Genomic DNA, 15,537 nt, shown 5'->3' with positions numbered 1-15,537 from the left:
TGCTGCTATTCTTTAGTAACATATGTTCCTAATCCTGTTAGTTTGTTTTGTTTTGTTGATATTGGGGATTGATGGAATTTTTGATGCATTTTAAATATTGCTCAACCATTGAGCAATATTCTCAGCCCAATCTTGTATTTTATTAGAGACAGGGTCTCACTGAGTTGGTTAGGCCCTATGGTTGCTGAGGTGGGCTTTGAATTGATGGTCCCCCTGCCTCAGCCTCCTGAACCTCAGGGATTACATGTGTTCGGCAAAATCCTGGTTCTTAAAGCAATGCCTCCAAGTACTCCATCGATGCATCATAAGCATGGCTGGACAGCCCATCTCATCTTTTGGCTGGGATGGCTCAAATTTTCAGGTAGCTGGAAGGCTGGGAGTGGGATGTCTGAAGTTTGGATCACTCACAGTCCTGGAGGTTGGCCTTGGTTCTCATCAGGGGTCTCTGTTGTAGCACTCACCATAGGACTGCGTGGTTTCCTCCCAGCCCAGTGATTAGATTGCATGAGAGCATCTTAAGATCACCCAGAAAAGAGGTCGCATTTTAATGACGTGAAGTCAGGGAGTGTTTCTTCTGACAGTTTTGGTGGAGGCAGTCCCACTGGCCCACTCAGGCTCCAGGGTGAGGGCCCCTGGCAATGGGAGGAGTGTGGATTATTTCATGATCAGGGCAGGGAGGAGTTGGTCACGTGGGAGACACCTTTGTCCCATCCTCTTCTTCATGGCTCCCTTGTGAGGATTACACACAGATGGTGTCTGGGAAAGAGGCCAAAATGTGAAATACTCCGTGTGTGTGTGTGTGTGTGTGTGTGTGTGTGTGTTTGTGTATGTGTGTGTGTGTGTGTGTGTTTGTGTATGTGTGTGTGTGTGTGTGTGTGTGTTTCCTTCATGATTAGCTTAAAAGCATTACCATAATGTGGATGGAATCTTTGATGCATTTTAAAATATACCTACCAAATCTGAAAGTAATTATTTCTCCATCTCCTTAGTTAAAAGACTTTAAATGGGTAGAGCTAGAAAAAGAATAGGGATGTACACACACCCATAGATGATAAGTATATATTATATACTTCTATATATGTCACATATTTAAATAATCATATAATATCAACTTTTATAGATGATATAAGTATATAATATAAATATGATATGTTTGATATCTGGTTTATATTGACTCAAATAGTAATAAGCATGTGCACAAGCTTTGCAAATGTACTGCAGCTGTTTATCTGCCATTCCTTCTCCATCAGCCTGAAGTGTCTCACTATTCACTCTCCATTTTTCGAGCAATGCTAATTCCTTTTTTGCAGATTTTTTATCTGTGCTTCACAACATTTATAGATTGTGTTAAATTGTCATCTGTGTACTAATGTATACTTATTATTCTACCATCAAGTATAAATTCCTAATAGAGGAAAAAAAAACATTAGTAGAAAAAAGAACGCAACTGAGTATGATTTACACTTGTATGCATGTTAAAATCTCATCTGGCCCTTGAAGTCTCAGTGAAATTGGAGCCTCTTAGTTTTTATTTCTTGAAGGATTTAGCTCTCTGTAGTTACATACACTTCTCTCAAATCTGCCACAGTGTAATAGGAACAGTGTTCTGCATTTCTCCAGATAGAACCCTTTGCTAGTCTAGGATGCCGGTTTTAATGGTATTCATATGCTACCTTTATGCGTCCAGTCCTACACATCCACAAAACATATTTCTGACTTCCTTGTACTGAATTGTCAATCCCCAGAGGAAGTAAACTCTGGGTTCTCAGCTACTTCACCATGTAAACCTAGATATGCCAAAGAATGAAGCAGGGTGGGGGTCTGGCTCTGTCTTCCCACTGCCTCTTAGAAACAATTCCACAGGGGTCATGAGTCCTGGTGTGTGTGTCTGTCAATCAGCATTTGCATGGAACCCACAGGAGGCAACTGCAGTCTTTATACCACAAGAGAATGTTCCCAAGGATATAGTATTGCTAGCATTCTGTCTAATCTTATGACCCTTTCCTGGAATATCAATGAGTGGGTGGTTTCAGTAAAGAAGCTATGAATATAATTTTTCTGTGTTTCCATCTAGACTCTTGACTAGAAAAGAGGAACCAGCTGCAGAAATACAGGGAATCATTTCCACCCAAGTATGTCCCTCTCTAGAACCTCTCATCAAGTCCACTAAAATTATTATATTGTTCATATTCAGAACACTGCTTAGTTTTATGAACAATTTCCCAATATATGGAAACACTCTCTCTCTCTCTCTCTCTCTCTCTCTCTCTCTCTCTCTCTCTCTATATATATATATATATATATATATATATATATACACTTAAAGATATCTCAGGTACAAAATTTGGAATGAGGGTAGGAATCCTGATGTTCTTACAGACCTAGGTGGACCTACACATTAAGAGAGCAGAGTTTTGGCACTACCAAATCCTCTGTAAAGGAGGCCATGAGGTAAGCTACTTTGATGAAATGTCTAAGCATTTGAATCAGTCTTCCACTTCAACTAGACAGAGCACTCTGTCCCTTATAAATGCTTGCTTTGTGTCATTTAAGCTGAGCTTCAGTTCATCCTATTTTAGTTCCTTAATCTGTTTTTCTATATAAAAGTAGCATGCTTATGTTTTGCTTTGCTTCATTAAGTGTTGAAAATTTTTGGTAATAAAATGAGATTTAAAGTACCATTGAGAAAGCGTAGTGAGTTAAAAAGCTTTGAAGATTTATATATATATATATATATACACATATATATGTATATATATATAAATATATATAGTATATAATTAGAAAGATAAATATGACATTTCTATTTCCTACATATATGTACATCTATTACTCAACAAAATGCAAAAAGTAATATATATTGAATATATTTGCTGCTAGATACAAAACTAACATCTGGAGAGTGTTCAGGCAGCAGTCAGAGAAAGCTGTAGGGAGTGGGGTCTTCTTGGACCATTTCTGTGGCATGACAGTGCACTTGTCCCTGATTGCTTTACCTCCAAGCCTTGTTGTCTGAGTTAATGTGCTTAATTACATTTCCTATCTAATTAAATAAATTATACATGGCTTTGTTGGCAACTTAAGAACACCCATTGATAAAAATGTAATTATAAATAGCTGGTAATGTGATCACAAAATAACATCTATGTTGCTGGTGAAAGTATATTGGTAGTAACTTTTATTGTTAGCAGTTAAATACTAACTCTAAATTTTAGACTGTCATAAAAATAAATACATTTATGTTTTTCATGCTCAATTATTTTTATTTGGCAAAAATATTTTGAAACTAATGACTTATTAGGAAATACTGATTAGACATTTTTTTCAATGCAATTTTCCAGAGTGCAAAATTATTAGTATTCATTCCCAGATATTAATGTTTCAAGACTTCACTTCCAAGAAATGTTTTGAATAGTCTTCCTGTACAAATATCTAAATTTAATCTTCAACTACTGTGAGATCATGATAGATAATAATGTATTAAAGATCAGACAGAGGGGCTGGGGATGTGGCTCAAGCGGTAATGCGCTCGCCTGGCATGCGTGGGGCGCTGGGTTCAATCCTCAGCACCACATAAAATAAAATAAAGATGTTGTGTTCACCGAAAACTAAAAAAATAAATATTAAAAATTCTCTCTCTTAAAAAAATATGTAAAAAATCAGACATAAATATATCACATCTTTCCATAAAAGTAATCTTAGTTAGCATTTTACCTTTTAGAACCAATACATTTCATATATATCAATCTGATTTTTAAAAGTTCATAATGTCAAATAAAAGATGATCTATTTTTGTTGAGTCTTATGTTTTTAATTTTGTTCTTTTAAATAATGTGTACATGAAATAGGTAATATTTTTTAAGTAGATATGGGATTTTTTTCTTTGCTTCTTATAGTTCAAGTAGCATCACCTTGGCATTCATTTCAATTGTACATTTAGCTATAGAATTAATCATTTTTGAAAATCTCTCTGAAATGGAATAAATTCATTAGGATAAAATATTAAGGACTTGTAGGGTGCCCTCTGCTGCATAAATGTGGATGTGCAATATCCTCAATGTTTGCACCAAACCACACATTTTTAAAAAATAGGGCCACGCTAAAAATATTCAAGCACCACATGTTCATTTAATTATTTTTTTGTGAATTTCTTGCCTTCTCCTGTACATGATCAAAGTGTAGTGTTTTACTTATTACAAGTACTTGACTTTTTAAGAAAACTGATATATTGGATGTTTATTTAAGATGTATACTTACAAAGAAAAATAGTACTATACTGGATGTTTATTTAAGGTGCATTCGTACAGAGAAAAAATAGTACTATATTTGAAATGTTACTAATTTGCTTTATATAGAAAACATGTCATTATTAATTTTAATTTACTTTGGCCTGATTATATTCTGTTTAATTCATGGATTGGCTTTGGATATTTTGTCTAGGTCTAGATATAACCTAGATGTAGTTATATCTTTATATTTTATGTGACTGAAAGTATATGTGAAATAATATAATTATTTATATTATAAGTCCTCCAGCTAGTGTTTGAACCATCCTTACCTAACCAGAGTCCAGAGAGAGAGAGAAAGAGATAGAAAGACAGAAAGAGAGAGAGATGATCTTCTTCAACTAGGTAAAAACTCTGAAAGAAAAACAACTCCAATAATTTTGATAAAACAATATTAAGCAACGTGGGTCAACATTCATTCTCAGTGATCATATAATGTTTTTAATGCACATTATTTTGCCCAAAAAGTTTAACTTAATTTGAATTATTAAATTATCATTTGATTTAAATGCAATGTCAAAAGGTAACACTTGATTACTGAATATATAGGATTTTGAATTTGTGATTTAAATATTTAGAATTTATCAATTTTTTCAAGTATAATTTTCTTAGCATTCTATTTTTCAAATAACAAAATTAGTTTTAGGCAAAATATCAAAACATACTCCATTACACAAATGTAGTTAACTAAAATTTTTGATTAATTTTTTAGTAATTTTACATTTTGTCTACCATTTAAATTTTTCAAATATTGACAATATTCCAAATTTCTATTCATTCAAACCTAATAAATCAAAATTTAAAATTTTATGATGATTATCTTGAATGTCCCAACAAAGTTTCAAGCTTAGAACTACAATTTTTAGACTATTCAACTTAAATTCAAAGTGCTAGTCAATACCTGAAACTTTTAATATTCTAATATGCATTATCATCCCAAATTTAAAGTTTCCATGTGCCCAATAGGTATTGTATTTCCTAAAGTATTTCAATGATTTGTAGACATACTTTCTAACTCAACACAAAATAATATATTTGGTGATCTGAAAATTATTCCTGTACTTATTTTCTTCTCAACATCCCAAACACTATTTCTGTGTTTTTTTTTTTTTCTTCTCAACATCCCAAACACAGTCACTAATTGGGACAGAAGTAAACTTGGTAAGAAGCTTGGGTGTTGGCTGGCTGGGTTTGCTCATCAGAAATTGGAGCTGAGGCTATTAATGGGAAGCATAGATATTCATAGGCACAGTTTTGAAACCTAGACTTTTACACTGAACTTTCTCATTTGGTAGTTTTGTTTAGTGTATTTGCTGTGATAATAAGGACTGCAAATCAAAATTCTTATAAAAATTATGGTGGATTTTTTTCAACCTGAGTCCTTTGTAGTTAAACTATGCTGTAAATAAGTCTTTTATATCCTTGTGTGGCTTGATTCATGCAAATGCAATTATATAACTCTTTAATAGGCTCCTTATCCGTTTGATTGGATTAAACTAATATATTTATAGCTTGACACTATTTGAATTATTCTTACAGCATTGCTACTAGGAAAATTCATATTTCCTACAGATAGGTAAATGATGCTCAATTTTGATTCTACATGCATTTTCTACTTTATAAATACATTTCAAGATTTTCCTAATAGCACTTACCATCACTAAAATAAATCTGTGTGTGCTTATTAATTATAATTACAATAAGGCTGTAACTATCAAACACAAAAATCTCAGTGTTATATAACACTCAGAATTTATTTAGCTAGAGCTGAGCATGTGCGGTTTTCACTAGTTTTTTGCTGTTTCACATCTAATATCCCCTGTCTGAGCTTAGAGTTGAGGAATGAGGAAATCAACTCCATCATGAAATGAGGAAAAAGAAGGAGGATGTTTGAACAGAAATCTAATATCTCAGACAGGTGAGGACAGGGCAGCTGTAAAGGTCAACCTATGCTAATGACAATCACACATACAGCAATTATTTTCAGTGACTCACTCTAGTGGACATTGTGGGCAAGGAAAAAAAAATCAAAGGCTTAGGTGTTAAAAGACCAGATTTTATCCTACTTCTGTTTCTATTTCTACAAATGGAACATTAATCTAAATTATTTCCAGTAGTTTAAATAGAGATCACAGTGAAATTGCTTTGTTGAAACTAAATTGCAAATAATAAAAATATTTTCGATCCCCAATAAGTGACTCATTTTTAAACTTAGATGAGCTTCTTGGTGTTCTGTGTCATCTCAGAGGGATGCTTCATTCATATACGGTTACAAGAGAAAGATGTGTCAAAACCTCGATGAAATTAGAAACATGTATGTCCTTCTGTGGGTGGAAGTCATGGAAATGTGAGGAACTGACAGAAATGCACGGCAGCAAGCACAAGGGCAGTGTTGGCAAAGCCGAGTTTACTTTGTTGGATCTACAGTAAAGCTAATTGCCAGAATAACAAATTCAACCAAGTTTTAGTCAATATTTACACATTTTATACATTGAAAGCACATTTTCTCTCATAATGGCCATTAACAAGTAACAAAGATTAGGAAGAAAGAAAACACAAAAATTGATACATTCCTAAAATCATTTTCAAAATATGTCTATTTCACTTTCTTTTACTTAAATGTTTTAGGATGCGTGTTGCTCTGGAAAAGGAGGTAGAACGCCTGGAGTCAGCTCTGTCCCTGTGGAAATGGAAGTATGAGGAGTTGAAGGCCTCCAAGGAGGCCAACGTGCAAGAGGTATGTCCAGATTCAGAGGAGAGAGGGCAGCAGGTTGCCTGTCTCAGAATTGGTAACCCAGTGAACCCAGGGCAGAAGGCATGGCAGAGAGGACGGGGTGGCTAAAAGATGGAAATTCCTCTAAAGAAAACTATTTGAAACCACGTGTCAGTAGCTGACCTAGTCACACCCTGGCAGTAAGAGTCTTGTTCTGAATGGCACACTGTGCTGCATTTTTATGTTAATATTTCTGTTTCTTAGAACCCTCTGTTGTATATATTTGAGGTGTACATATAGACGGTGAGATGGTTCTTGATCAACATGATGGTCGGTACCCAGTACCCACTACAGACTCCTGGGAAGGGACTGCTCACGATGTATTTCCTACCATCCATCATAAACAACTAACTGCTCATATTCTTTAATGAAGCAGACTGAAATATCAATTTATCCCTAGTGGATTTAGGTTCTATTCATGGTGGCATTATAGTTATTCATGATCAACCATTTTTTCTTTCTAAAAAAATATTTTTTGTCTGTAGATAAACACAGTACCTTTATTTTATTTATTCATTTTTATGTGGTGCTGAGAATAGAACATAGTGCCTCACACGTGATAGGCAAGCACTCTATCACTGAGCTACAACCCCAGCACCCCCCAGTTGCCTTTTTACATTTCTTTGGCATTATTGCCTGTAGAATATTGTCATTGACCCTCTCATTTGAATGGTTTATTAATATCTAGTATTCAAAGACATGAAAAGAATGAAATCCTTCCTTTTGCAACAATGTGGGTGGAAATGGAGATCATTGTGTTAAGTGGAATAAGTCAGGCGCAGAAAGACATCCTCTGAGCAGCCTCACTTCAGAGTGAACATTAGAATACAGATGTCATACAAGTTGGGAGTAGAAAGGTGGTGACCACAGGCTGGGGCCAGGGAAAAAGGAGGCCTAGTGGAAGTCAAGCAGTGTGGGGTGACTGAGATGGGACTAAGGGGTTTGGGCTTGGTGTTTCACAGTAGGGTAATTATAGCAATGGTAATGTGTTTCAAAAATCTGGAAGAAAATACTTTGAATGTTTTGCCATAAAGAACTGGTAAATATTTGAGGAGATAGATATGTTCAGAACAATGCACACACGACAATGTATTCAATACACAATGTATTCATGTATTGAAACGACACACAGTGTCTCATAGATACATATACAATTTTTAAGTTTTAGGTATCAGTTAAAAATAAATTTAATAAAACAAAAAGAAAGTTGGGCAAGGTGATGCACACCTGTAATGCCAGCAACCTGGGAGGCTGAGTCAGGAGGATCGCAAGTTCAGAGACAGCCTCAGAACTTAGTGAGGTCCTAAGGAACTTAGCAAGACCCTGTGTCAAAAAAATAAAAAATAAAAATAAGATAAAATGAAAAGAGCTGGGGATGTTGCTCAGTGTTAAAGTGTCTCTGGGTTCAATCCTTTACTCTACCCCCCAAAAAAATTAAAAAGGAAAGTAATTGTACATATTCTGTGTTCATTGTATCAGGTTAGTGTTCGGGAAAGAAAAATGAGCAAATCAAAGGAAAGAAAATAATGAGCAAGAATACTGACAACTAAATCCTTTCAAGTAGGTTAACATTTAGCAGGTGCATGTGAAATATGCAGATATCGTATACATGCACATACACTTACACGAATATATGAACTGGTGATATTTATATATGCACAAGTACCTAACTGAACCTGGAGACTCTGGGTACAAACATTTGCAATTAATTAGTTTACTTTTACTGGAAGAATAGTTTACAATATGAAAAATCATGTTATTCTTAAATACATGTATATGCTATATATGCTAATGGATTCTAAATTTGACTAAGAAAACTAATATGTGAGATAAAATTGGTCTGAAATCCAATTTTCAAAAAGGCCACATGCATGTACTATCTCTTGCCACTAGTGTGCAGTGCAGACTTGATAATGTCACTGAGTTTCATAAGCGTTTTTATTCAAGAAATTTAACACTAACATTGCAACTGGTTGGGGAAGAAGTCATGGTTTCAATTCGGTTTATAAAGAAATATGTATATTTTTAAATGTTTGATATTTTATATTCAAAGATGATTTTTGGTAGCAAGTCTGATAATGTTCACTCTAAACAAATCAACAAAAATATTTAGGTGAAAAAAATAAAACAAATATACAATTATAAAATATAAATTGCTTCTTTGTTTGATGTCCATACAGAATTACATATTAATACACATGTGATGCTTTTACAATATATAATAGTGGTAGGGTTTTCAGAATAGAAGAAAGCTCAACAAATGAATAAAGAATTTTTATTATAGATGAAGAAAATTTATAAACATAAATGGTTTGTTCTATTTATATGGGATTGACAAAAATCTCTTTTCACTTCCTAACAAGTAACTCATGTTATTCTTAGAATCTTTTTGTATGAATGTTGTATGCACATTTATTTTAATTTTTATATAATGATGAAATGTTTAAAAATATTCAAAACTGAATAAGAATACTTAGTAACATATAACTATATATCTTTTAATTCTTTTTAATAATGGATTATAACAGAAGAAGGATTTTATGGTATATTTTAAAATGGTATTGTCAGGTAAGTGTAAGGACAAAATATTCAAAGTCTAGATACAAGTTGATTGACATTCAGAAAAAGTGTGTCATGATGCATGAGTTGAAACTTTATATGTATTATTCTTTCTTACTCTCTGTCTCCTCAAAACTTTTGATAATTACCTTCACTTTCACTGTCTGGTTTTATGGTTCTATACATAAAACTGTTCAAATATAAGAGCAGTTCTTTTGTGGATACCAGAAACAGTTTAAAAGCAAATTCATGTCTGGTTGAGGACTGCTGATGGAAAGATTAGCAATTGTTAGAGCTGGAAACAGATGTGCTTGGTCGAGCTGGATTTTTAAAAATGTATTTAAAAGTCTGGTGTGCTTTAGTGAGAAATCATTCTTAAATCACTGACATTTAGAGAAGAGAAATGGTAAGAATTTAATTGTAAAATCTAAGTAAGTATTTAAAATGCAACCAAGACAATGAGCAATAGAGGTAATTATATCCAAAATGCTGTTCCTGTGTTGAATTTAATACTTATTCAGCTCTTTCCTTGCAAGTCTATACATATTGATTTGGAATTAGATTACGAATTCTAAGTGTGCTGAAATGATCATTCCTATGAAATCTTATGGTCTAGAGGATCAAATATTCATGCATGAAACATTGATTACAAATAACTGTGACAACTCATTTAAAGAATCAATGACTCTTATTCTTTCCATAATGGAAGCAATCCTTTGACATATATGAGAATACTGCTAACATTTTAAATCGTCTCAATCTAAAAACCTGAAAGTTTAAATTTTTCTTGAAAATACTGTGCTTCTACCTCTTATTCTTTTATGGATTGTATTAAATAAAATATAAAATATTCTATCATTTTATGATCATAAAATATGTCTAATAGTTTATAATTTGCAATGCTCTTCATTAAATGTTTTTGAATGATTATGTTCAGAGGCAAAGGCATCTCTTGCTACCCCGATTGTACTTACAGCCTGCATCAGAGTCTTACCTCTGACATTTCAAACACCTTTCTGATGTGGTGGAAATAGGTTAGAATTGCTAGCTGCACAAGCTAAAATTTTACACTTACATTTTTAAAAGATATGCCATGGGGAAGCTGTTCTACGCCTACCAAGTAAAGGTCCTTGAAGATTCTTATTAGAAATAGGCATCTGGAGAACTATTAGCACAGTTGTAAGAGCCAAGCTAATTTGGAAACATTGTCTCATTGCTATTCTTGGGACTTAAGAAATAATTCCATAGAAGTGAGTGAAAACATTAATGTGTCTCTTCAATTCTCCCTCCAAACTACATCTGGCACCGACCCTTTCCATTCCTGCCCCATCCCCATCAGAGCTAGCACGATCTCTTGCTTGGTGTCTCCGTCCAGGTCTCCTCACCACCACACCTGATCTACTTGATCCCTTTTCCATCCACCAACCAAGGAGACATTTCCAAAGCTTTACATTTGTTTGAAACATTCCAAGACCTCCCTTGCACTTAAAGTAAGCACTGTCTTCCAAGAACTCTGGGAGACCAGGAAATGCAAATTCACCTGGCCAAACCACCTTGAGACATTTGATGGATGCCCAGTGATGACACCACTCATTTCTACCTTAACTGCTGAGCAGTGACACAATTTTAGCTAATAGTATCCAACAGACTTTTTTTTTTTTTTTTTTAAGTAAGTACCATCCCTCTGACTCCTGTTTGGAGGGCAGTCTTCTTCCACTCTGCCACTCTGTGGTCCTCTGGGTTCTCAGAGGCCACATAGCTGGATGATAGGCACCAGGATAAAAATTAGGAAAAAGGAAAGAGGTCAAGTGGGAATGATTTAGATGGGCCACGCTTCGGAGTAGAGCACATGATTTCCTCTTCCCAACTCACAGGTGCGTTACTCAGTGGACGAACCACACCGAATTCTATGTTGAGAAATACGTTCAAATGTTTTACCCAAAAGGAGAAAGAAAATAGATTAGATAAGAATCTAACTAGTGTCCCATTTGGGGTCAACATGTTATCTAATACAGCGATACTTATTAATATGACATCTTATTAATAAATGCGTTGGCTAAAATACTGCTTTCATTGTAATTGATAAATGATGAAGAATTCAGCTTATATTTAAGAGAACGTGGGCTTCCTAATTCTGAACCCTCATATTAAGAGCTTGCCTTACATCCATGCAGCTGTTTTTACCCCAGGGGACCCTGTCACTTCATGGCCTGTGTTCTGGAGAAAGATTGCAGGGTGTGTGCTTCCCACATACATCTCTTTCCCAGGGAAATGGGTGGTGGTGGGGGAGAACAGAGCTGCACATCTCCAGGTTCCCCTTTAAACTCACCAACCAGATGATCTCTCATCCACTGGGGAGGTGAGTGGAGTCTTGGGGGGCAGCTGGGCATCTACAGGGGTGATGGCCCCAGTGGTTACAGGTCAGCAGTGCCTCTGCTCTTCTTCATCTTCTCCCTGGCCATGTGAACCTCTAGCTACACTGGCATTCATTGCTTTCAACAGACAAACAGAAGGACTTGCTCAGTACCTGGGTCCACGCTGCCCAGTGGCTAGGTCCACCCACCCTTCTGTGTCCAGAACCCCATAGCAGCTTTCCCTGCTCCTACCTGCCAGGCACACCTTGCTGTGCACCTCAGTTTACACATCACTTCATTAGAGTCATTCTTTCCAACACCTGCTTCTTTTCCTGTTTACCCTCAATACAAGGTGGGAAATTTTGAAAGACCTCATCAGAACGAGTAGAGCTTTGTATTCATGTGCCTCAACCCGGTGTTGAGCACAAGTTCTTCAGTTTGTGGTGGATCTGAAATGAGTTGGACACCATCCTGGTATTTTTCTTGCTAGCTCTACTTGCGTCTGTTCTGTGCACCAGCTGTAGCTGCGGTGTGAGGAGACTAGTTGAAATCCTACACTTGTCTTTTATTAGCCTGATGATTCCACTGCTCTGCATCCCTAAGGATTTTAGATTTTCCAGGGCACTGGAATGAGTCTTTATCCCTGAAGTCCTATCCATCATGAAAATTTGTTCAGCCCGTTCTTTGTATGACATAAATTAGCTTATCAGGAAAAGAGTAAGGCAGATAAAACACCAAATTAGAATTCGGCAAATGCAGAAGAAAAATGAAGCATATGGGACCCACTTTGCTGACATAAGTACCTTCAAGACCTTTTTAAACAAATGTAATTAAGAATGATACAAGCACTAAATTACATAAGTCAGAATTAATTAAACTACTAGTGGATAATTTATAGGCATTGCCAAGGTAACCCTCAGAACACTGAGATGACTGAATATACTCTAAGATTATTATGAGACTCATCAAAGAAATTTAGCCTATTCCTAATCCATTTTACTTGTGGAAACATAAATTAAAAAGAAGATGAAAACAGATATTTTAACATTTATTTAACTTAAGCAATACTATCTTAAAACAATAGAAGGAAAGAAATCAGCTAATATTAAATTAAGATGTACATATTAGTAGTTTGAGAATAATGGTAATATTAGGCTAAAAGAAATAAGGACCAAGGTCTCTAAGAAAGTTACAAAGAAAGTTAATTTACCCTACACCTTGGTGATGTTTCACCCAGTATGGAGCAGAGAATTCATGAAATATTTTTATTTCTATTCCACTGGGTGGGCTATTTTGCAGTGGTCCTTGCCTCATAAATGCAAAGTCTCTTTTTTTTTTCTCTAAGAAAACCTTATGCAGGGACATTCTGTGTAGACTATTCCATAGATAAAGATCCACCTCGGTACACAGCATTAGTCTTTTTAACTGGAGGACCAGCTGTCCTGTTGAGAAGGAGATTGAACAAGGTCACCTGCCTTCTTCCCTTCTCCCTGAAGGTTTGCTCATCATCCCACCTTTTCCCCCATGTCCTGACATCAAATTTTTGATTGCATATATAGCTGGGTGAAAAATCAGATTGAATCAAAAATATGTTATCTCACTTTATAATGCTCTGACATACAGACATCTGAAATGATAAACTGAAAATTGTTCATTCTTTTCACATACATTGTATAACCTTCATTATTTTATAAACATCCCCTTTTAGACTTTTAAAATACATAATCTGAGGTCGAGGAACCAAAGTGGGAGTTCAGGATCTGTGGGGTTTTGAAGAGGCGTGTTTGTATGTAACGAGATAAAATTGCTTGCATGGGGAATATAATTGAAAAATGGGTAGTGCTCCTCCTTTTTGGAATTTCTGAACCAAATGCAACATAAATTATAATGCTCCCTATTATTCTACCCAAATTGAGCTTTGTGCTAATGTAGAGGTTAGAATTTTCTTTCTTTCTTTCTTTCTTTCTTTCTTTCTTTCTTTCTTTCTTTCTTTCTTTCTTTCTTTCTCTTTCTTTTTTTTTGCCTTTTACTCCATAGCTGTATACATTCTTTGAAAAATCATAATCATTTTCAAAAGGTATAAGCTCACCCAAAATCAAAATGTTGGATAACACAAATGAAAACAAACATGTAAAATAAATTTTATGTGGCTATTTCACTAGTGTATCCTGAAATAATGTGGTTTAGGCACTAAAGAATGTAAGAACAGCACAGGAATTGAACCACACAGAAAGCTGGATTCCTTTGGATGAGAGGAGATAATAGAAAAAAACACTCAGGGGATTGAAATACAACAAGAAAGCAACAACCAGAATGAAAACAAAAGAGGAAAAAAGAAGGTGCAAAAGCCAAGTCACCACTCAGTCTTGTGTGGAGCCCCTGCTCTGGGGGAGGGGAGTCCTGCCATCTCCACGCTCCTGCCAGCAGGCTATCTGGAGTTACAAACCCCATTTCTGGGTCTTGATCACTTTTAGTGACTCATTATCCCCCAATGCTACAGACTACTTCCTAGGTCACTGGTCACCCCTGGAGAGCACAATTTGATGCAGTGCAATCAGGATTGCGCTGGGGATAGCAGGACAAAACATGGCAAGTCACATCGAAGGACTGCCTTGTAGCTGCCCCATATGGGGTTGTGCCATCTGAACACCCATGGCGTCCCCAGCACCTCTCCTGGCTGGGTGCTTCCTAACTGGCACCCATAATTTACGAGCATTAAGAAATCACAGGCAGAAGGCTAAAAGAGCACTTAGCTAGCATTTTCCCACAGATCACACAGGAGGTTGAAAGACGCATAGCCTGCATCCTGTAAGAGAGGGGACCCTTTGAAATATACTTTAGAATGTATAATTGCCACTTGAGGCAAATTCCCTTTGCTATTAATATAGTACAGAAGTTATGATCAAAGCCAATTGGGATATGATTTTATATTTATATTACAACGTTGTCTAATGTGTACAAAATGAGGTTCTGGCAGAATCTTGTATGGTAGCTCTCCCATGTATAATCTGAATACCATACAAATATTTAAGATATTTTAATACAGTCATAATGAATTAGCAAAATTCATTAGATTCAGCTAGGAAGAATTTAAAAATTATAGATAGACTAACAGATATATCTTTATCTCCAGGTCTCTCTTTTAGAGATTTTTACTTAATCGATTACAGGGCTTCTTAGGGATCTATATTCTGAGATGCTCATTATTCTTCAGTGTATTCTCCTTTGAGACCTGCTGCTTTAAGTCACTATATTCCAAAGCTAGAAGAGAGCATGGAGATCCCAAAGACCAACTGTGATGTTTAATTCTGTGTGGCTGTTTGAGTGGACCACAGGATGCCCAAATACTTGGTCAATTATTTTCAGTGTGGTTGTGAACGTATTTTGGGTGAGATTAACATTTGAATCCAGAGACTAGGTATAGAAAATTACCCTCCCCAGAGTACTTATATCTCATCTAATAAATTAAAGGCCTAAATACAACAAAATTCTGACCTTCCCAACAGTGACTGGGAACACCTCCAGTCTGCCTTCTTTCTAGCTGGATGCTGGATTTTTCCTGACT

At 35.5% G+C, this 15,537-nt stretch overlaps 1 protein-coding gene across 1 annotated transcript in view; it reads left to right on the top strand.

Moving 5' to 3' along the window:
- Positions 1-15,537, top strand: part of Ccdc102b (coiled-coil domain containing 102B) — a 280,080-nt gene that overhangs the window by 34,836 nt on the left and 229,707 nt on the right. The window contains exon 4 of the mRNA XM_026388692.2: positions 6,915-7,023. Coding sequence (XP_026244477.2) covers positions 6,915-7,023 — 109 coding nt within the window. The remainder of the gene's footprint in view (positions 1-6,914; positions 7,024-15,537) is intronic.

Source organism: Urocitellus parryii, chromosome 13 (assembly GCF_045843805.1).
Source record: "Urocitellus parryii isolate mUroPar1 chromosome 13, mUroPar1.hap1, whole genome shotgun sequence".
Taxonomy (NCBI): Eukaryota; Metazoa; Chordata; class Mammalia; order Rodentia; family Sciuridae; genus Urocitellus; species Urocitellus parryii.
The sequence above is the reverse complement of the archived record's forward strand: the minus strand, read 5'-3'. Positions and strand labels throughout refer to the sequence as shown.